Raw genomic sequence first — 25089 nt, 5'->3', positions numbered from 1 at the left:
AATAAAGAGTCACAAAATTTTACGATTTATTTACTTTAATGTTTTAAGACGAGTTGCGAAATCCTCAGTGAGCCGAAATTGAGTAAGTAGAATAACATGTTCACTTTTCTTTACTCACTGTGGCAGTAATTAATTCCATAGCACATTAAATCCTTTCTCTGTTTTCTTTGACTCAAATTCTCCTTTATTTTCTGTTGTTGTTGATCTCTTGTTCTCAGTCTTTTCGAAATAAAATAACTTACTCTGCGCCTCCATCACTGATAAAATTGTCATTAATACTGATACTATATCTTATACTTTATTAATTACAACCACAAAGCTACTGAAGTTAATTAGCATCTTAAGAGCTTCTCCAATGGTACTTGACATCGCTAACTACAAGTAACCCCTTAAAGAAGGCTTAAACTGCACAAAAGCTTTACAAAAGGCTCAAATAAACAATATTTTCTTAATCCTTCTATAAGTGCTTTTAATCAGAATATGCACCTTAAAAACTTAAGATTCTGATATAACTCTGAAGGAATAAGTGGAAATACAAATATTTGATAACTAATCAGTGTTTTGTTTAACGTTTTTAATATACTTGACCAACTTACAAGAATAGTTACTAGAAAGTTATAAAACTTTATTACATTTATAATACTTTCAAGCTCCAAGCAGGGGCCACCTTCCACAGTTTAAATCACCTCAGTCAGTTTAAAACAGTGTACTGGTTGCTGCTAAAATTTACAGTAAGGTAGTCATGCTATCGTTGAGGTAACATTTTAACTAGTTTTTATTTGGCAGAAATGTCTTTAAAAGTTGTTTCAATTAGTATAATCAGTTAATCTGTCACAACAACTATGAGTAGTAGTATTAAGTTATGTACGGTATTTTATCCAAATCATCATTAGCTACTCTTTTGGACATTAGATCTCATAGTCTACAAACTATGACTGCTGTGGAGATTTTCTATTTTAAATTGTTAACTAGAAACATAAATCAAGAACCAATAATATGTTAATAATATTTGCCATATTAAGCTAAAACAGGAAAATTATTTGTGCAACCATCTGAAACGTCAAGCTTTTAATAACAAAGAAATTGTTATTGTGGGTGTGGACGCACCCCATCTTTTTAAAGTATTACCATGTTTAATAAAAAAATACAAACTGTGTTTTAACACAAAACGGTCTGGCAGTGACTACGCTGTACATTGCAAATAGTTTTTAAAATAAGACACGTATTAGTCAAAATTAAGTTGTTATAGTTGTAATGTGGTAATATGGCATTAAGTCACTCAAATACAACACAGAGATCAAACAGTGCTATACATATAAAAATCAAATATATGTAAACTTGCTTCTCTTGGCAGTGTTACTATAAAGAACAAACAACACAGATCAAATAGTAAAATACATATAAAATCAAAGATGTGTAAACTTGCTTGTCTTTGTTGAGTTATTATAAAAAGCATAAAACAGATCAAATGGTACAATAACTATAAATCAAATATATGTAAACTTGCTTATCTTGGCAGTGTTATTATAAAGCACAATTAATTATAAAACATTCAATGAATGAAGGAACATTGTGATAAACTCTTTCTAATCATGTTTGTGTAAAAGTACACAAAACTTTAATGTTAGGAGTAATACAGCTCTCCTATGTAGCTGAAATTGAGCTTTTTTTTTAATTCACCAACAGATTTAATTTAATGCCAAGAAAAGAAAAAGTACCTGAAGCTTTTGCTAGTAATTTGTTAGAGCTTCTCTTTAAAACAATGATTATAGAAAAAACAATGTAAAGCTAAAGAAAATAAAATACTGAATAAACCATTATGATGAAGGTGGTAGGAATATTCTGTTATCTTCAGTTCCTATTCCTGTCACTTTACGGATGCACATATTATATCCAGAAACTCTATAAAAGGTACCTCAAGCTTTTGCCTAGCAATTTGTTGGAGCTTCTCTTTACAACAAATGATTATAGAAAAAAACAATTTAAAGCTGAGAAAAGCTGAAAAAAATAAAATACTGAATAATCCGTTATGATGAAGGTGGTAGGAAAATTCCGTTATCTTCAGTTCCTACTCCTGTCACTTTACGGATGCATACTTTACATCTAGAAATTCTGGATCGAAGATCTCCTGCTTTCAGAGTTTGAGATTCTGGAATTTTAAAGTCAGCATTTCTCTCAATAGTTGCAAGCCAGAAACTATAGGCTGTAGTGTAGTAATTACAACGGCCATGACCTTGGCATTCAATGAAGGGATTAGGCCGGAAATCTTCCAAACAAGAACCAGGAGACCAAAGAGCCTGACCACTTCCTTCTGCTCCAGCATCAGTGTTCTGAGGAGGAAAGAAAAAGTTACTTTCACCAGAAATCTAAAATTGAATGAAAAAAACTTACTTCCATTAGTGTTTTGGGGTGAAATAAAAAAAGAGGAGTTGCTTTAATCAATATTCTGAAAAGGAATGAAAAATTAGTTTAATCAGTATCCAAATGAAATAATCTTAACTTTCCTATACTTACCTCCTCCTCTCACAAGATTAGCTATTCCTGTTTAGTGTTGTCCTTTATATGTAAACTTTTTCTTTACACAAGCTGCGAGTCTTCTGCTACTTCCATCAGAATTGCAAGATTCTAACATGTTTCTTAAGCAAATCATCATGATATATCTCAGAGCGGCTAGTATGGGTAATATCACTTTCATTGATAAGCAGAAAACAACATTTCGACCTTCCTAGGTCATCTTCAGGTTAAGAAAGAGAGAGTTTGTATGTGACCATTGATGGACATGTCTTATGGACGAGAGTATAAATGGGTACGGGATTGTAGGGGTCGAAACATTGTCCTCTGCTTCTCAATGAAAGTGATAGCACCCATACCAGCCATTCTGAGATACATTTTTATTTCAAGGGGGTATCTTGTCATCAAGAGAAACCATCACAATTATTAATCATCTCCTCACCAATAGGAGCAAGACATGCTCACCTGATGCATGTGACTTCCTCTACCAAGCTATTACTTCATAATTTAATTTGGCAGAAGATGTCAGCACTAGAGAAACATTGAGAGGAAGGGTGGGAAGTAAGAGCCGAAGTACGTACCTCTCAGAGAGACATTTTCAGTATAAGAAAATTACAGCTTCCAATACAGTACTTACCTCCACTAGATTCCCACATTCAGAAAGAGGAGAGGCCAGTGTAAGGACATGAAAGAAGCACCCCATGAAAGCATCTGAAGGATACCTCTGAAAATGAGATATTCAGATCTGAGGAGGGGAACTGCACCACTTCTAATCCAGGTATGCTCATTACTCTTATATGAAAATTGTATGATATAAGGGAGGAAAATTAGAGGAACACATCTGAGTGGGAGAGAATGTAGCAGGAATGTAATGCTAACTAAAGAAAGATATTGTGACTTAATCCTACAATGATAAAGGTGGGTAAACAAGGATGTTCCCCTTGGTGTAGAGAGGCTAGGGCATGGTGGACCATACTCATTAAGTCAACTATATCCAAAACCTTCTTGCTGGATACTGACACCTGTGTGAGGATAGGATGAGGAATATACCGTTTCTACCTCAAATCCAAGAACTAGAAATTAAAAATCACTCTGATTCCCAGATATGACACAAAGAAAAAATGTCTGTAGCATGTAATCAACTTCCCCAACCGTGGAAGGCTTGGATCATCTAAATGGTAATAACATCTCTGTAGCAAGAGGATAATGGACAGACAAGGACAGAACAGTAACAATACCATGTACTACCACTGTGACCCACAACACAGGTGAAGTAAAATCAGCAGAGGAAGACAGACAATCCTAAACCGGTGTGAAGACTAATGGTGATTGATTCACTTAAAATCCATAACCTGCCTATAGAGTACCAATATCTATGAAAGGAGAGGATAAGGGCTACTTATCAAATAAATGAAGTGCATTCTGACTTCTCATTCTCATTCACCCCATCTCAACCATGCACATACAAAGCTACAGAAGAATAATTGTGAGCCAACATGGCTAAACAGTGTAGATATATAATTAAAGAATACCTGGCCAGATATCACTTGCCATTTAGCAGGATCCATACAATAAAATATTAAAGAAAGGACTGTGAAATAATGGCCACAGAAGGTAGATGAAACCCTGATAAACATGAAAGTATGCTGTGATGGTGGTAGTGGGCATGGTACCGTTGCATGGTTGTGGAATCTCATCCATTGTATGACAAAGATAGGAAGCAAGGGAAAAAAGTAAGGTGTTAGATCTGATGATAAGACACCTAGAACAAAGTCTGGGAGGAAGAAGGTAGGGAGAAGTAGGCCAATTGAATCAAAAGGCAGACCCAACTGATAAGGGTAGAAGGTAAAAAATCACAAAGGAAGGAGAATTGCTAGAGGATAAAGAGTTGTGTACCACAGAAAGAATCTGTATGACCTATATAACAATGAAGAGCCTGACTGGACACTGAAGCTTACTGATATCTGGTAGAGGATAAAGTGGGAAATAGATAGGGGAAATATTAAAAAAGGAAGAACCACCCTCTTAAGCTGCCAATTTCTTTGGGAGAAAGGAATGATCTGGGTAAGGGAGAAGGTAGGCAGGGTAATAAAGGGTATGTAAAACATCAATGGCAAACAAAACCAATCTCCAACTTCCAGGGCTATGAGAAGTAAGAAATAAATTTTAAGACAAAGATGAAATGTGAAAACAAGAAAAGTGTTAAACAAAGGTAAAGTAAGGAAATGTAGGAACACATTAACGTCCCAATCTGAAAGGGTAGAATGCCTGGGAATGTGACGTATCTGGAAGGAACATAAGAGCACAGCATATATAGGGGAAGAAAAAACTCTACTGTATTTGGAAAAATAAAAGGCATGGGGTAAGGCTGTTCAATATCCAGAAAGTGTGGAGAACAAAGACCCAAGTTGCAGAGCCAGAAGAGGAAAGATAAAATGATTAACAGTTGCCAGTCCCTGATTTTCTTGGGAACAATGAGTGGGTGGAGGGGTTTGGCATTTTATAGCACAAAGCAACTAGACTATCTGTGCCAAACATTTGGTAAAATGTTAAAAGTAAAGTAAAAGTATTAAAATTAGTAAAAATTAATCAAGGTAAAAGAAAAATTTGAATTTTTCAATTAAAACTTAAACAGCATGAAATCCAATTCTTGAATCTAGTTTACAGGAGTAAGAGAGAAATTATAGTAATACTAGTTTTAAAGGACATTATGTAGCATAATTTGAATGGTGATAACTCACCAGACTAACAGGTAAGTATAGGCACCAGCATTAGTCACCTGAGATTGGCCTTCCCAGTCCTGGTTTCAAGTTATGTGACGTTACAACCATGTTTAGAAAGTAAAGTAATAGAAGTTTAAAAGACTCTGTAGTATAATCGTAATTATTATAACTTGCCAGAATGATTAATGAGCAAGTTCAAACATCAGCATTAATCACCTAAAGTTGGCCTTTCCAGGTTTCAAGTTATTTGATGTTGTGGCTATTTTTTAATTTCATATCAAACTAGTTGTACTTCAAAAAATAATCATAAAAAAGGTCTAATTTATGAATTAAAAATTTAAATTGCGTTAAAAAATTCATTGGCCTTTAAAAAACTAAAAACATTTGTAAGGTGGACAATGAATCAGTCCCAGATAAAAGAAAACAATGAGTTAAAAAACTGTGACCAATGCGTAGTGTACTTAAAAACAACTTCCTCTTTCCAATTCTTATGGAAACAAGACATCCAAAGTTCAATAAAGGGTTTTATTTGGAAAAGCTTGTTTTCACGTTGCCCACTTCAAGTCAACTGCCAACTGACATGAAGCCAAGCCTTGAATACAGGACCATAGTCCATGTATGGAGCAGGCACAGCAGTGAGAATGCCAGAGCAGACAGACATAGCTGCAATGTTGGCGAGCTTATTCCCACGAATACCAACCTGGCTTGGTATTCAAAAGAACTGGATAGAAGTAGATGTTAAAGAAAAATGGGCCAGTAAGTTTTGAATACTAGTGAGAATAGAGGGAGAACTAATGTGAAGCAATTCCAGGGCTAACAGAGAGCTAAGTACAAATAGTACAGTTTATGTACTGCATAACTTCTATGTGATCCAGAAAAGTGTAAACAAAGGAAATATGGCAACATAACTGGCTATTCAAGGGTTTCAAGGATGAGAGATGAAAATTGGGAAAGGAGAAACTAGGAGTGGGAAAAATACTGGATAGCAAATCCTTCTGACAGAACCTGAAGTACTCACTGACTGTAATGAAGGGATGCCAGTGATGAAGAAACTTGAACAGCCAAGCTCCAAATGGACCCAAACCCAGTGGGTAGTCACTGGTATTGTTGGCAACAAGTAAGTATTATCAAAAAAGGTGACAAAAAGATGTACCCCAAGTAGAATAAATGGGTAAGGGCTTGGAAAGAGTAGGAGGGAAATGTGAATTGGAGGTATATGAGGCTCTGACTGAGACAAAAGGTTACAACATTTGTTAGGGTTGATTGTGGACTGATGTCACCAAAGGCTTAAAAGTTTCTGGAACCATATTTTGTAATTCCAAAAGGGAGAAGTGGAAGGCTTGTGGCATGAGTAATGAAAACATTTGATATAGAGAGCACAATGAACGAAATAGCTGGTCCTGTGAAAGGAGGTAAGTGTAGTATTGGCATTTGTTATACATCAAGCTATGAAGAAAACTTTTCTTAAAATCAGTGTTCTGAGAAGAACTTCTGTTACATATCAGTATTTTTACAAGAATTTTTGTTACCCAGTGTTTTAATGATGACATTTGTCACCTCTAAGTGTTCTAATAAAATTGTTGAATATAAATTTTCTAATGATAACACTAGTCATATATTAAGTGTTCTTAGATTAGTTTTGTTATACATCTGTATTCTGAGAAAAACTTCTTATGTATTAGCATTCTGAGAATAATGGTTGTTATATATCAGTGTTATAATGAAAACTTTTGCCACATATCAGAATTTAAATGAGATCTTTCCTATTTCTCAGTGTTCTGAAAAACTGTAAGGTAAAGTTTATTATATGACAGTATTAAAGGGAAAACATATATATATACAAACACATATATAATCATTCTTCATTTCTCTATAAGGTAAAAACAAGTTTCTTATTAAATTAGATACCATAGGAAGGAGAACGTGTTTTTGTATTATTTGTAAGAGGGGAAGTGAAATTTGGACTTCATATCAGTTTTCAGAAAGACAGGGTTACTTTCTATCATAGATTGTTAGGACATTAAAATAACTGCTTTACTTTAATTTTTGTGAAGTATAAAACTGTTTTTTTTCCCAGTCCTCTGTCAAGAAAAAAACTTTTTACTCCAGTGACTGGATAACAAGGATCATTTACAGCAATATTGAGGAAGGAAAAATATTTATACACTATACAAAAACAAAAGTCTAACACAACTTTGATTAAAAACCTAGATATTTCAATACATTTATAAAAGATTTCAAACAATAGAAAAAGACCAACCAACCATAAAAAAACTGTATCCAATCCAGAGTCCATCCCACCCAACAGGGCATTCAGGTATTTCCATAGTTTGGCTGTGAACAGCTATCACCTAAATAAGGATAAATGTTATGTCAGAAACCTTCATGCACTACACACTTACACCTGATAATATAAAACATAAAGCATGATTATCTTATAGATTTTCTTTAATTCCTGTGCTCAAAACCAACAGTTAACATTGTTTTAAGAAGGTCAAATACAAATATTAAAAAAAAGAATGTCAAAATTTACATTCTGAGCGACTGCTCCAATGAATAAATATTAATGAACATCACAACAGTTAATATATCTCTCAATATAGTTTCACATATTAAATGCTTTCTGAATTTTGGGTCACACCTGAGATTCATAAACATCATAATGAATAATATATCTCTAAACATATTTTCTTATTTATTAACTAGTATCCCAGTATCGATACACACCTGAGTAGAAGATTCACAAACAACACAGCGACTAATATATCTCTGGATATCTCTTCCTACAATTGGAGTCATCATCATTGGCATAGGTTCAGCTGTGCTCAACCAATAACTATAGTCATTACGAGATGCTAAATTACACACATTATTGATGTTGCAAAACATAAATGGCATGGTTGAAAACCTACGCAAGCAACTTCCAGGACCACCTAAGTTAAAAAAAACAATAAGTTTCTCAAAGATAAGAATACTTACAATTTCCATTGTACAACTCTTTACCTTCCAAAAAAAGATCCTATATTATACAAACTACTACTTTTTTTCAAATACATTCACAATCACTATTCAGTATCTCTCACTAAAGCATGTATTAGTACAGTTAAAGATCTCCACTTCTCTAAGGGACAACTGATACATCTACATACATTTTTTAACTTCCTCAATATATTTAGGTATTATGTTTCCTAGTTTATTATTGGCCTGTTCATTCTTTATTGCAAAAGAATAACAACAACACACACTTATTGTGTAAATAAGGCTTAAAGCTCTAAGCATAATAACAGACATGTAAGAAAACAGGATCACATTTTCCCATTACCATTAAAATACTGGCTACACATAAATAAAGAAGATAATTTTCTTTTGATCTATTATCTTGAAAATATGCTCACCCAAATCTTGACCATGAGCTCTTTCATTCCCCATGATGTAGAGGAGGGAGTAACCACTCCACATTGGTGTGGTGCCCCTTGGACAGTTTGGTATATCCACTGTTTGGCTATGACGAGTATAGTAGTACCCACGAGATGGAGCTGGTGCTCCTGGAGGACCTCTCTGTCCAGCTTCTCCAGGCTGACCTGGAGAACCAGGAAAGCCTTTTATGCCTAGTAAATAAATAAAAGATAATTAGGCAAGGGATCAATTAATTTCTTTTACAAAAGCACAAATAAGTTTCAGTTACAATTATATTTTTACTTGTTCAGCTTCTAACTTCTTTGATGCTTTAAGCAACTTAGACAATAAATACATATAATGTGTTTTTTTTAACATGTAAATAAAACTGATAAATACACGTACCATTCCTTCCTAGATATCCACTGACCCCTTTGGGGCCTTGAGGCCCAGGCCTTCCTGAAGGGCCTGCAGGTCCATGTTCACCTACAGCTCCAATTATGCCATCAAGACCTGGAAGGCCTAAGCTGCCAGCATGACCTTTAATTCCTTTTGGTCCCTTAAGACCTTTGTCTCCTTGAAATCCTTTTGGTCGTAGATGCTGCAATGGTGCAGGGGCAGGGTCACCACTTTCACCCTTGTCACCTGTTAGAAATATATATATATATATAATATCAATAGATATTTAAAAAGCATGTAAACTAATCAAAATCACCTATGTATGTATTGGAAAAATAATAATGCAAGACAGTTCATTATCTACTGTCAACTAATTGCTCTTCAATGTTCAATATAATGTGGTATTTTCAGGTGAAATGAAAATATGTTTGAGCTATATTAGATAAGTTCACCAAATAGGACATTCATTCAACATATGGAATTACAAAACAGTGCTAAAGTTGTACTGGGTGAGTTTATGCTGAAAAATATCCAGACTAAATCCAATGTATAAAACACAACAGAAACAATTTTTAATGAATGTTCAAAACAAACATACAGTGCATGTATGATTAGGGAACAATGAACTATCCCTTATTAACTTAGTTATCTCTTTTCGATCATACAATGAAGCTTAGAAATCATAATGACTAAATGTAAGCTTTTTACTTTGAAAAAAACTGGCATTTACAAAGCACAAAGTGTTACAACATCACTGGTCATTCTCATTCCACATAAATGAGGTCGTAACCTTTATATGTTGCCTGCACAGCCACTGAAGGATACTACATATGTAAAAAATGGCTGGTATGGGTAGAGAAAGCACTATGTAGAGAAACAAATAATGTTTCGGCCTTCTTTGGTCATCATCAGGTTCACAATGACCAAAGAAAGTCGAAAGATTATTCGCTCCTCTACATAATGCTTTCTCTACCAATACCAGCCATTTTTTAAGTATATAATTTTCTTTACAAATGGGTTTTCTTATCATCACTGAATAACACTGTTCCCAACTCCAGGAAACACTGTCACTGTAAGCAAGGTTGTCCTTGGTGATTACAGATATAATAAATTTTGAAAATTAAAATGGAACAAATGTAACTAGAAAATGGATGAACTTAATGGTTTTGCTTGATCACGCGTTACACAAAACATACTTGGAACATCAAAAGATATTTAAAATGTAAACTAATTAAAACCACATATATTCACTTGTGGTTAGAAAATATAATACAAAACAGTTCATTATCCATTGACAACTAGTTGCTCTGAGGTCCTGAATTTAATTCACTCTGAATCTTCATTCTGGTTGACATTAACTAGTCTACTGAATATATTACTAATGTTAAACTAAGATATGAAATACTGACAGGTAAATAATCAAATACATTATTTAGTAAAATCTATGTAAATAAAAAACATTTGAACAGTGCAATGCCAAATTTCACTGTGGTACATAACTTACTAAATCCTTAAAATTATGTAATACAGTAGCAAATATAGCACATTTATTTCATATTTGTTAATACTTGTTGAAAAAGACAAGAAAAACTTTTCCAATATAAATAATTAATACACTTCCTGAAACTCTTGTAAATAGTACAATTGATAAGTTACTAATTCTTAAAGGCCAATATTTAGTTGAAATATGAAAGTAATCTGTCCTATGAATATTACTAATACAAAAGTTATTTATTGAATAATATCTGTTATGCAATTGGTTACATTTTTAAATAGTTTGAAAATTTAAACACACATCTTTCATGTACTCTTTTGCAAATTTCTAACTACAGTGGCCCAGCATGGCCAGGTGGTTAAGTCGCTTGACACCTAATCTGAGGGTTGCAGGTTCAAATCCTTGTCACACCAAACATGTTTGCCATTTCAGCCGTGGGGGTGTTATAATGTGATGGTCAATCCCACTATTCATTGGTAGAATAGTTCAATAATTCATTGGTAGCCCAAGAGTTGGTGGTAAGTGGTGATGATTAGCTGCCTTCCCTCTAGTCTTACACTGCCAAATTATGGATGGCTAGTGCAGATAGCCTTTGTGTAACTTTGTGCTAAAATAAAAAAATCTAACTACATAAAATGAATGTTCTGATACTAATTTGATCTTAACAAAGTTTGGATGAAACCTAGTTGCACTTGTGCATTCTGCATAAGTGAGATCACTTTTAGGATCAGATGAAAGAATGTGTGAATAATAAACACCCATGTTCCAGTAAAAAGGGGATATTAACAATGTTTCAAAAAGGTGATGTAAAATATTTTCATAACAGTGTTATTTCAAAATGTCATCACACTTGATACTGGGGCAATAGCCTCAGCAACTTCACAGAGGGTTAACAAGACAAAGATATAAATATCTTTATAATGATCAGTATCATAACATCTACACACACATATACACTGCTGGCCAAAATCTTAAGACAATGACTGGATTTTTCAGCAGGACAATGCTTCAATCCATAATGCCTGCAGGACAAAGGTCTTTTTCATGGTGAATAATGAGATTCTTTTGGACCATCCAGCGTGTTCACCCGAACTGAACCCCATTGAAAATGTTTGGGGGTGGATGGCAAGGGAAATTTATAGAAATGGACGTCAATTCCAAATAGTGCATGTTCTTCATGAAGCCATCTTCACCACTTGGAATAACATTCCAGCTAGCCTTCTGCAAACGCTTATATCGACCATACCAAAGCGAATGTTTGAAGTTATTCACAATGACGGCCATGCAACTCACTACTGAGACCTCTTGTTAGGAATTTCCTACCCTGTTTAGAACTTCTTTTTGGTATGGTCTTAAACTTTTGACCAACTAGTATTTAGGCTAATTTCATAGTGTTCACATTTTCCCTGTGAAATGCTAAAAAAGTTTTTTATTTTTATTTTCCCTTTTCTTATTTTCATCTTTTGAAGCTCTACTCAAATAAGTGGTTGAGTCTAACAATGCAAAATGCATATTTTTTCTTTATTTTTATTGGCCTTAAGATTTTGACCAGCAGTGTATATATTTATATACAAAATTCTTGTAATTGCTAAATAATTATATTTCATAAGATACATTATTATATAGAATTAACAGGCTTTTAATTTTTGTACCAAATTTAGCTACAGCTCTCCTTTTCTTCACTTTCTTCTTGCTTTTCCTGAATTATTGAACTGTAGTTAAATATTTAGTTTATCCACCTTAAGAAGAAGTAACTAACCATTAAATGCTCTCAATTATTCTCAAGACCGAGTGGTATATGTTATACCTACCATTAGCCAATATTATCTTTTATTTCAGTTCATAATTAATTCTTAAGTTTGAACATTGGGGTTGAAGAGAAACTACATTTTCTCTTACACCTCTGGTTGTTTATCATGCCCTAAAGGAGTTTGAAAATTAAAACCAAAACTTCTGTCAAGTTCATTTATTCACAATTTCAAATGGATGCAGTTGCCCCTTCCCTCACCAGAGGTTATGGCCCTGGATATGATAAAAAAACTTGAGATTCTTCAGTAATTGGCATTACACATTATCCAAAGATATTGTTTAATAGTGGTGTGGGATAAAAATAAGGCATGATAAATGTTTAATATATGAATGAAAGTGACATGCTTAAAACATACAAGTAAATCTTTAGTCATAGGATTAACAGTAACCATCTTCTGAAAATTCATCAAGTGTCAATTTACTGATAGTTTAATTAATAAGGAGACAATAGAAAATATTAACTCACCATCTAATCCAAAATCACCTCTTCTGCCAGGTTCACCTGATAAACCATTATCTCCTCTTAACCCTTTCTGTCCAGAAACACCAGGAGATCCATCAATTCCATAATCACCTTTTATGCCTTTAAGACCTGGCATTCCATCAAATCCCTATTCATTATATTTTAATAAAATATTTTAGACTAACATAATATAATGCAAATGCTATTATAGAAATTTCACTTATAAAAAAACAAATACTCAAAACCACTACTTTATACACTACTAAAATTCAAGTCACACAGTTCAAATTTAAATTTCTTCTTAAAAATACATGTAGTCTGAACAAACAGTCACTGAAGAGCAAATAAACAATTTTTAGAACATAAAGCCTCAAAAGTCACTAAATTAAAAATCCTACTTACTGGAAGTCCAGGTATACCTCTCTCCCCAGGAGTGCTAATTCCTGAAAACCCATCATCTCCTGGAAGTCCAATCAAACCAGGTTCTCCAGGAATACCAGGCTCACCCTTTGGACCAATCACAAAACGACCTAAAAAAGCAATTTTCATTAAAATGCTATACTTAGTATCCACTTAGATATAATATCCCAATGTTTCTATGTTCAGCAACTTATTTTAACTTCAACATAAATTTACTGTGAACATTTTTCACCTTGCACTTCCTTAATTTTGCAGATCACTTAACCTGTACATCATCAGTTAATACAAGAAAATGGTGAAGAAAGTGTTAGATGTGAAATATGGCAGGGAATAGCATTTATTTAAAATAACCTTCAATTCATGCTTTAAAAACAAAACCATTCAAATTAATCATGCTGTACTTACCTGGATCCCCTGGGTATCCAACTTCACCTTGTTCACCTTTTGGACCATTTACACTAACTCCCTGATAACCCTTTGGGCCCAGCAAACCCATTTCTCCTACTTCACCTTGTTCTCCTTTGGCACCTGGTATGCCTGGGAGACCTGGAAATCCAGGTATGCCTAGAGTACCTGGCTCTCCCTTAGAACCTATAGAATTAAAAATATACTTGTACAATGTCTGACTTGTAATTAAATTACACATGAAATCATCCCAACCTTTTATATTTGAGTGACTTACTATTGAAAACAATGTTTCTAAGACATGACAAATACAATGCATATAATGCTGATTTACCCCACTCTAACCACATTTTGGTTTATTGAAAATATTTGTTTTTTATATTACTTTTCTGTTTTTGATCACTAATGTAAACATTTTACATCAAATCCTAATCATCTAAACAGTTTCAATTAGACTTGGCCTCAACTTTTATGAAAAATTCATAAAACATATCTACAAGTGTCTGTCAATCAGTCTTTTTAAGTCATCCAAGCTATGTGCTACTTTTAATGGTAGAATAAAATTTTTTAGATTGTATCTACAGAAATATCGAATAAAAGTCATAGGTTAAGCCATATATGAAGAGCTGTGTTCATTCTTGGACTCCTTATATTAGGTTAGAATGTTAGAATTAGGGAACACAAATATAAATTGTGGCAAAGTAGGAGTCATCTCCAGCTAAGACAGCTTTATTTTTCTAACAGAATCATCAGTCTTGGAAATGAGTTACCTTCAGATGTGATTAATACAGATAGTTTAAGAGCATTTAAAAGAAGGGTTGGTACATATTAAATGATAAAGATTGTGTCTGAGTGTTTTATTTTCATTCTAAAGCTTTGTTTAGTGGGTGGTATGGCCTAGATGAACCAAAAGGTCCTTGTTGTCCTTAAATTATACACAGGTAAACAAAATTGAAATATACATTTAGTACTCTAACACTTGCAAATACATAATAACATATGAAAAGTAACTCACCTGGATAACCTGGTTTTCCTTCTTCACCGATTCTGCCAGGTTCTCCTGGATAACCTGTATAAATAAATAAAAAAAAAAGCAGAATTACAAACATAATGATTTATTTCCAAAACAACTTGTGTACTATTTCTATTAAAATCCAGTTTGTATTAAAAGCCACTATCTAAAGATTTAGACAAAATAATGGAAACATCTATTAAATTCTACATTTATTTTATTAATATGGAGTTGTTCCACCATCAGCAGATAATACAAAGTTGAGTACATTATATTCAAACTATTTTGAAGCCTTAACACACCATTATATTCCCTGTCACCAGATATTGTCATGCTCTATCTGACAACCATGCATCTTGACAAATAGCCCTACAGCAATTACCACTGTTTTGTTGTAAGAAATCTTGCCTAATGAACATGGTTTCTCCCAGCATGCTTTCTATATTTCATCTGGTGTAAACAATGACAATTTATTAGTGCCCTTTCCAGTGAACTAACTGCACAAACAAATCTACAGGTGCTATTTCTGGTAACTTGACCAGTATGTTTCCATATGGTATAGCATTAATATATATTGCTTCCCTAGGTTGAGATATGTTGAGATTGAACAGTAAATATGACTGGAAGCCTTATCTTAAAGAAACACTTCCCTGCTGATCTTGTTTTCTTTACAGAACTTGTATTTGTGTTATAGAGAGGTCCAAAACATTAGTCTAGTTGAAAGTAGAATTCATCTTAACCTCTCTACCAAGTCTCCTAACTCCTAGTTTGCCCTTGGCACAGTAGTCAGTGATGATCATTAGTTTCTTAAAAAACATTTTGCAACACGCTGTGACAATACTTTTATAAGTGTCCAGTACTAAATGGCAAGGGACGTTTTGCAATCACCAAGGTACACATATGAATTGTTCTAAAGAGAGTCTTCCTTTCCTGGATATGTCATGGAAGCAAGTAGACCCACATGACTTGAGTCACTCTTCTTGTCTGGACATCTTTCTTGATTACAGAGCACACTCACTTTTGCTTGGGATACATGGATAGATTTTGCCATTGATCTTTGTACTCGAGAATTCTCACTTATTACTAGATGCCATACTTTGCTTAACACAGCTGCAATATGACTCATTGCAGGTCTCCTTCTGTGTGGTCCTGATGCTCCAAGTTATATCTACATTCCTTTACTTTTGATTGCAGTTCAATATAAGGAGTATCCTTATCTTGAAAATTCTAAATCCTTGATCTGAGACCATCTTTAAGGCAAAAGTAGATGTATATTTTGCATTGGAAAAGGCTATTACATACACTTCCGAAAAGCAACCAATTTTCATGGCACCACACTACCTATGAAATGTCAAACTGTAGTTCTAGTATATAAAAATTCAGTCACATGATAACTACAGATAACTATATAATGCTGTTTTTTTTACAGCATTAACATAATACGGTAATGTTGAAACAAAGTGCTGTGAACCAGAAAATGATATTTTTGATCATTTGTTGATCAATGTTTCTTCTAATGGTGGAGGTAATGTTGGTAGTGGAAATCTGCTATAAAACTTAGATTCAAAAACTGACCATAAATACTAATCTGATAACATCCAAGGTCAGTGGCTGTGGTGTTGGTTCAAATTCTTCTTCACACTTTTCAGAGCCAATCAGTAATAATTTCAACAGTATGAAATGGTACATCATCTTCTTGAAAGAGACATGCTTTATTCCATAAAATTCATCAATAAGGTTCAAGTAATGATTGTTTTGCCAATTTACCTTTCGCTGAGATAATAACCACTAAAAAATTCAAACAAAACTCTTTCTATATTATCACAGAACATCACCATACCTAATTAATGGCACAAGTCATGTAGGGTTATAAGCTCGTCTTGGTTTTCATCATGTATAAACACATCCAATTGATGAGCAGAGTACAAAATAAGATTAATCTGGTCAAGCAACATTCTTCCACTAACATTTAGTTCAATTTTTGTGTTTTTGACACCATTCGTTTTGCATTTTTGTGGTGTTATTAGATGTTTCTAACTGACAGATCTACTATAATAACTTATCTTTTGCAACTTTCTTTGAGTTGTTGTGAAGAAATTAACTGTTGTAGTTTAACCTGAAGTAATACACACACTTTTGATACTTTTGTCTTTATTTTGTCTCATTATTCAAGTTAATGCTCATTTGTCACAATCTTTAAACTCAGTTTTATGACAACTATTATCCTTGTCAATGTGTTTTTATTTTTCTATATTCATGATGGGAATCACTTTTAAGATTGTTCTTTTGGATAAATTAATTATTTTGTGCTTGAATTAGTAAGTATACAGCTGAATATTCACCTTCCATCACACCTTTTTGAATATCTAACATACTTCCTTAGTTTTAATATTGGTACACATATAAATTCAGTGATATAGAATATGATAGTTACATTTACTTCTCTTAGGGATACCAAACTTTAGTTAAATAGGTGAAGTTTCTCTATTATTTTATCCAACCACCATATATGTAACCTTTATAAAATTTCTTATCATTAATAATAGTGCCTGGCTATGCATATAACTCATATTAAAGCAAAGATCCATCGATAACAGCATTATTACATGTACTCTATAATATGTTTGACCCACAGCAGAGGTTTCATCTTTATTCATAAGCACTCTGTACAATAAAATATCTTATCTTAGCTACAAACAGTATACTTCTCATGAGTTACTTTACATGTATTGTACCTTTTGGTCCATCTCTTCCAGAAGTTCCAGGATAGCCTTCAAATCCAAGATCTCCTTGTTCCCCTTTTGATCCAGGTATTCCTGGAAACCCAGATTCTCCCCTCTCTCCAGGAAACCCAGGAAGTCCTGGAGACCCAGGTTCACCATGGTCACCTCTGTTTACTTTGGTAGAGGAGAGACCTATTAAAATTAAAAAATAACAGTTTAGTTTCAATATTATACAACCCAAAACTTAATTAAGATCCCTGATATAAAAATTTTCTTTATATACTTCAACTAGTTTGCAGTTATCTAAAATATCTTAAATAATCTAACATATTTTTAAATCCAACAAAAACTATTCAACATGTATTTATCACTTTCTACTTTATTAGAGTTGTGCTACTTCTCTTCCCATAACAAAACAGTGAACACTAAACAAGCAAACTAGGTAAAGATGACATTTTATTTTCACCTGGTTGTCCGGGTTCTCCACTGTCTCCAACTTGACCTTTATGTCCATCTAATCCAGGCCTACCTGGAGATCCCTCATCTCCTACAGGTCCCTTTACTCCAGGTGAACCAACTAATCCTCTCTCTCCCTATGGATAAGTAAATAATTGTTCTTCACTTGTCAGTTTGATTTATTAGTTTTATAATAAAGTACTATATCTCCTTTGGTAGCATAATGTATTCTATAATCTTATCCCATAGTGTCGAAGGTGTTAGGTGTGCTATACTAAATCTTATAGATAAATACTTGAAAGCCTTTTTTTTATATACTAAATGTTAAATATATTAGTTTATAAAAACTACAAGAGTCGACTGTCTCAAGATTATTTTTGATAATATTTTCAAGAGTTAATGTTATTACATGAAGAACTTTTAAAAATTATAACAATGCAATTGAATGTGACAGAAACAGAAATATATCATCAGTTATATTCTGTCTTAGTACTTGCAAGTTAATATTTATTTGCTTATAAGTTATTCTAAACTATTTGGATATTTTACAGAACAGTTATTCTTATACAACTGTAACTTTTTTCTGTTGTTTTCTGTGAATATTACATTATGTTAGTGTTCCTTAACCCTTATTGCCAGTAATGAAGCAATATGAGCTTAAACTGACCTTTGGTCCTGGAATACCAGGGAAACCTGGTAGACCACTTCTTCCTTTAGGACCAAGACGTCCTGGAAAGCCATCACGTCCCGGATAGCCTGGGAAACCTTTAGATCCTTTATCACCCTTGGCTCCATCATTCCCTAGCCAGAGAGGAATACTAACCAATTTGATAAGGATAACAATAATCTGAGTTACTGTTCTGGTCACTTACTAGTTTTGAAAATTACATTTTTCAGTTCTACACTACACAATCTCTTTTCCAGATTTTACTGTTCTAAAGGCAATTTTACAAACCAGACCTAATGACTGAGTGGCAACAAGAATTTAATACTCAAAGTTATAGTTAATCATTTGCCTCAGCAAATAGACATCTTTCAGAGGAACCTAGTCAATTCATATACAATCCAGTTACCTCAGAAAAACACAAGAAATCAAGGTCATATTATACATTCCAAATCTTATTTCCATCTAATTGAGATTCATCACAGCATGATACAATATTTTGTGCAATGAGCTGAGTGGAAGGTTTTGTTTTTTTTTAGTAAAAAGAAGATGCTCGTGTCATAAACTTGTGCTTTTGTTAATAACATTTCAGTAAAATATATTTTAGAAACTAAACATTTGTTTAACTTCCACACAATACATGAAAAAAAAAACACTTATGTCATTATATGAATAAAATACAGGAGATTATTCTATCTGTTTCAATAACAAAATTCCATAAAGGTAATGCATTAAAACAAAGATATTTTATTACACAAATTTCAACTTGAGAACACAGTTACATAAAAACTCCAACTGCTGGTATCACTAACTACAGAAATATACATCTTTACAACATTATAGTCATGACAACATGTATATGTTTAACAATATGAAAAAAATTGTTCACATAGTTTTAATAATGCTACAAGCCAGTAGTAAGAAGAAAAAAAAGAAGGCTAACTGTATGGAAATAGAACATAATATTAGCATGTTCATAAGGTTGTACTTGAAACATTACAAAACAGTAAGTTGCTTTCACTGACTAATTAAGACTCGACATTATACAGTAATGTAAAGCACAATACAATACAAACAGTTGGCAGCTTTCTTTCCCAAAATGTGTTACAGAAAGTAACACATACTGTTGAAGTTGACATACAATATCAGTAAGATTTCACAGGTTCCAAACAAGAACTTTGGAAATTTAAAAACTCTATACATATTTAAAATGGGCACTATAAGAAAATGAAGTATGTGGTATTTGCATAACATATTTAACATGCTTGTTTCAGTGTTTGGCTTGGTGTATAGTGTGTGTGTGTGTGTGTGTGTGTGATTGTTCATCTGTCTAGAAGATTAATCAGAGTGTATTAACAGACTAAGGGTGCTGTTGCATGATGATGGTCTGACAAGACATTAAATTCTGTGAACAAATCTCATCTTAATGTGGAATGGGTAAACAACAGTAACAATGGAGATATTCGAAATTGCAGGATATTTGTTCTTTAGATTTGTATATTTAATATACAAAAATTCAACACACAGAAGGAAACACAGTATGTGTGCTGAATAATTTATGGAATGATACACCATACATACACAGTAGAATACTTGGTGTGTAACAAAAATGAATAACTATATAATACAAAAAATTTCACAAATAGTTTACCTGGTGCACCCAAGCCTCCCATACGTCCTTTTAGTCCAGAAGGCCCTGTAACACCTATAAAACCTTTATCTCCTTTAGGACCCTTAGGTCCAACTTCTGCTCCAAAAGCTTCTCCTGGGATTCCTTGTTCTCCCTTAGGTCCTGGTTTTCCTGGTAAACCAGAAGGTCCTGGTCTTCCTGTTGGACCTAACATTTTCAAATGGAAAAGTACAAACAAATGTATATAAATTTCAAAACTAAGGAGAAATTAAAGTGCTTTTGTTAGTTTTTTAGCAAAGCCAGTTTTTTGATTCTCAGGATGTATTCTAACAAGTAACAACTGAGTTGTTACTCTTTCATAGTTCATTACTTATGAAATTTCACTCATACACCTTCACGCTCAAACTAAACCTAAAAGTAATTTTGCAATTCAATATTTATCCTGGGAAGCATCAAATTCAATATTTCTGTAAAACAAATATTGCATATAAGTAATACTTCTAATGGTTTATTTCTCTCCAGGAAATATATCCAGCATAACTGTTCATCTTGAACTACTAAAAGAGTATATGTTCATTATTTGTTATCTAAATATTGCATAATGTATTCAGTAATTATATATGTTACAAATTTATGTATTACACACTTCCAATTGCTTAAGATGTTGTTTATGCATTATTTTTCTGGAGTTTCTACACAGACCAATAAAATATGGGTAGCCATACATATGAATATCAATCAACTTAGATCATTTTTTACACAAAAGCTACCCTGAAAGTTATAATTTTCTTGTATTGAAAATGTATTTCCAATATATACTTTACCTCCTCTCACAAAATAAACTATTCTTGTCCAGTGCTGCCTAGCACATAGTGAACTGTACTCAATAAGTCAACTAAATCCAGAACCTCCTTATGAGATACTGACATCCCCACAAGGGTAGGATGAGGATCATACTATCTTCATCTCAAATCTAACAATTGGGAATTAAGACCCATACTGATTTCTGGATATGCCCTGTGGATCATTACTGATCTATTGATCCATAAATTGTCATCCAGTTTAGAGCAGAGTACTATCAAATGGAATAAATTCCTCCAACCATAGCACATGCTTGCATCATCCAAAGACAATAACACATCCATAAAAAGAGAACAATAGATGGTCAAGGATAGAATCAAACAACCCCAGGCAACACTATTGTGACCTGAGATATAGACAGAACAAATGGGAGAGAAAGACAGACAACATAAACTTGTGTGAGAAATTATAATGATTGATTCATTCAAATCCAAAACCTCAACTTTATGAACTGACTTCCATGCAAAGGTATAAAGGGGGCTCCTAATTAAACAGGTGAACTGCAATTGTGACAGCATGATTCCAGTGTATATGTGACATGTATGAGGAGGCAACATCACCCAGTAAGAGTGCTATACCAGCAGAGCTTGACAGATATAACATTATGACTCAACTCCACTGTTTATTTTTAAAAGGAATATGAAGGCCATGTAATCCTATAAGGTGACAGCTCAACTCCCATGTCTGTGTACCTATGAATGTAATGGCTCAACTACAACTACAGTGGTTGTGTAAATTTTATAAGAAGGCCATGTCATTTGTAAGTGTGACAGCTCAATTCCAGTGGTTATGTAAACATAATCAGGTGCTGACATCAAGTAGTAAGGTGGCAGCTCAACTCATGTGGAGACCACATCACATACATACTAAATGGTTCTAACCTGTTTTGTGTGGAACTCATTCAAGAGGGTGCTTCTATGGTCAATTACTGCAGTGGCTTGGAACTGGAAAGTGGCAAGGATTCTCATACTCCACTTGAAGAATGGTAACAATGTGATGGAGTGTTCAAAGGAACATCATCACCAGAGATGATACAATGAGTGACCATGAAACCTTACTTTGAAAAGCACCCCATACAACATTATTCGCACCAAGTGTGGCAAAGATAGGCAACAATCCCCTTCTACTTTACTCATCCAGTCCACGAGTGGTATGGTTTAGGACAGGCATGTTTATAAAGCAAAATATCTCAAGGCTATTCACCTTCAAGTAATCTTATGAAGCATCCATCACATACGCAAGCATACAAAGCCATGGAAGATAAAATGCAAGTCAACATGGTTGAACAGTGTGGATTTAGAGTTAAAGAATACCTGGTTAGGCACCACTTACTACCCAGAATCTCCTGCACTGAAAAATGAAGACACGAAGGATAAAAAATAATAAAGTGTAGAATTAGATGGAAGATAACTGGGAGAAGTCAAGCAGAAAGAATAAGCCAATCAAAACAAAAAATGGGCCCAATTGGTAAAGAGAGGTGGTGAAAACCAAAACAGATTATGATTGCCAAGAGGTAAAAAAAGACAAGATCATGTATCCCAGGAGGTAGAAAAACAGAGTATAGAAGAACAAAAATCCCTGACAGGATACATAAGTCTATCCAGACCCAACAAAGGGTAAAGGTGGGAAAGAGTTGCCGAGGTCTATCAGAGAAAGAACAAGCCAAATAAAGAAAAGACAGGTAATGGGAGAAGGGTACATGAAATGTCAATGGTAAAAATGTCTGACCATCAATATCCACAGGTTAAGAGAAGGAATCATGTAACATTGAACATTAGGAAATGGTTTAAATGGAGATAAAGAAAAAGAATGATTGATAACATAAGTGGCCCAATCCAAAAGAGTAAGATGTCAGTAAGAGTGGTGTAACTGGAAGTATTGCAGGAACATGTGAAGAGCTGGGGAAGTAAAAGCATTACAGTATCAGTAAAATGAGAGGTAAGGTGTGAAAACCACATGATATCCTGAAAGCAAGGAGAATCAAGGCTCCTATGAGAATTTCTGCCACATGAGCCAGGGTATACCAGTCAGCAGAAAACCCTCTAATAGTATATCAACAACGGAAGAACTATTACTTACATTGTTTACATCACCCTTTAAATGACCAGATAGAACTAGCTAAGAACAAAGTATTTCACTGTGTGAAACTGGACAAGAACATGAATGTTGGGATGTAGAAAGTGTAATCAAGCAGAAGGAAGGGAGAAGCAAACAAGGAACAGGGGGTAGCCAACATAACACTGGAAACCAATGCTGAGCTGGTCAATAAGGAGCAATTAACAAGGACTAAGCAAGAAGTGGAGTGGCCAAGAAATCACTTGATGAAGTAATCAGATGGATAGGACACAAAGATATTTATGTGACCAATTCTTACTGAAGATATCAGCTGCTAGAGCCAGTGGATAAAGTATAAGTGGCCAAAAAAGAGGAAACTAAGTGTACAGGCCCATATCAAATGCATCTTTGTGTGGAGGCCCCTGCTAATGGCAAAGAACCATAAATACAAGGGAATCTAATGCCCACTCAGTGTGATATATCTGGTCAGAATGTGAAAGATGATCTACAATAAAATGGAAAGCACCCTGCACAGAACATGTAATAATGTAAACAAGATGGGCATAGTCTCAGTAAAAGAGACTGAATGACCAAAACATAGATCTCATGATCAGCTGCTCTCATGCTGGGTGATATATGCTGCTGCCATAGAATTGGCCAAAGGAATCATTCCTAGACAATGTTTGCTCAGAAGAAGAAAGCAACATAATGTTTAACATACACACAAAGGTTCAAGAACAGTGATATGCACAGTACCAAAGTCCACAGGTCACTGATCTAAAGAATTGTTGTGATTCACTCATACTTCCCATGCCTGAAGGAAAGTATTCATGAAAAGTAGATCCAGATGCAGAGAAGGAAGCAGCATACTTACTGATATATGGGTGTTGTCCAGCTGCCAATCCAGATAATCTTGTAAAGGAGGAAGGGAAATACAGTGGAAAGAAGATCTCAATCAAGGCTCTACCTTTCATGACATGCCCTCACAAAGGATTGTAAATGAACATATGCAAGAAGAATCAGCATTGTGATGGAAGACTATATCCCCAAAAGCAACAAAATCTTGTGAGCAGTAAGTGACTGAGCCATGAGGGTGTGAGTAACTAAAATTCCATTGAAATAAGTCAAGAAGGAGAAGGCAGAGTTTGACAGATATTTGATCAAAAAAGACCTCCAAATCAACAAGGTAGCGAGTGTGTCAGAGGAAGGGCTTCTGTATGTTGGCCAGCCAGCCCATCCAAGCCACCACAGAAAAGAGCTGTTGGATAAGAACGGTCGATTCTAATCCAGAAGAAATTAGAAGAAGCCAGCTGCCCACAAGATTATAAAATTGCAGTCCCTAACATGAAGATGATGTGCAAAAGTCAAGAAAATTCAACCAACCATGAAAGATGTTAAAGCAAGTTCACAGGAGAGCCAGAAATTGGTTAACCAACCTGAGAGAGACATACCAAAGAAAAGGATGAGAAAGAGGTGATATCATTATATGAGGTAAGCATAGGAGAAATCCATAGACAATATCCATAATCCAGGAGAAAACACCTACCTCAGGGAAAGAAGATCTCCAAGGTGAACTTGGATATTGATATGACGAGATTGAAATGAGAACAAAAACCCCAGGAAGAATGGGAAAAACGTTTGATTGCCAGATGCCAGAGCAATTACCAAACCACTTCTGACAAATGCTGATCATTCAATGGATGCTCAATAACGAGAGAATGAAATGGAGAAATAAGAAACCAGATGTGGTGAATTTTGTTTTTGTTTTGTTGGGGGGGGGAGACAAATGAGACTGACATACACAAGCAGCTACAATAGTTATAGAGGTGGAATGTTGATGGCAGACAACACCTGAGACCCAATAATTTATGATACTGTATCAAAGAAAAACCATATAATAAATCAAGAGTAAACAGACCCAAACCAATACACCATCACAATCTCTTATGTCCTTAAAACAAAGAAACTACATATAATTCTGGACAGATAATTTTGGAGTCTTCTCTCAAATAGGTAACAAGAAATCTGAGAAATACTAATATAAAATTGATAAACAGTCCAATAAAA

The 25089-nt window shown here is 34.2% G+C and overlaps 1 protein-coding gene across 2 annotated transcripts in view; it reads right to left on the bottom strand.

The window, feature by feature from the left end:
• Window positions 1-559: 559 nt before the first annotated feature.
• LOC143225550 (uncharacterized) overlaps window positions 560-25089 on the bottom strand; it is a 107480-nt gene continuing 82950 nt past the window's right edge. For both annotated transcript variants that reach the window (XM_076455203.1, XM_076455205.1), the window contains 13 exons: window positions 20128-20313; window positions 18480-18613; window positions 17823-17949; window positions 17369-17548; window positions 14637-14690; window positions 13622-13807; window positions 13199-13326; window positions 12800-12944; window positions 9036-9275; window positions 8630-8842; window positions 7962-8167; window positions 7499-7585; window positions 560-2330 (listed from right to left, as the gene is read on the bottom strand). In XM_076455203.1, coding sequence (XP_076311318.1) covers window positions 2028-2330; window positions 7499-7585; window positions 7962-8167; window positions 8630-8842; window positions 9036-9275; window positions 12800-12944; window positions 13199-13326; window positions 13622-13807; window positions 14637-14690; window positions 17369-17548; window positions 17823-17949; window positions 18480-18613; window positions 20128-20313 — 2189 coding nt within the window. In that variant the 3' untranslated portion in view covers window positions 560-2027. The remainder of the gene's footprint in view (window positions 2331-7498; window positions 7586-7961; window positions 8168-8629; window positions 8843-9035; window positions 9276-12799; window positions 12945-13198; window positions 13327-13621; window positions 13808-14636; window positions 14691-17368; window positions 17549-17822; window positions 17950-18479; window positions 18614-20127; window positions 20314-25089) is intronic.

This window comes from Tachypleus tridentatus, chromosome 9, assembly GCF_004210375.1.
Source record: "Tachypleus tridentatus isolate NWPU-2018 chromosome 9, ASM421037v1, whole genome shotgun sequence".
Lineage (NCBI taxonomy): Eukaryota > Metazoa > Arthropoda > Merostomata > Xiphosura > Limulidae > Tachypleus > Tachypleus tridentatus.
This window is presented reverse-complemented; position numbering and strand designations above follow the sequence as displayed.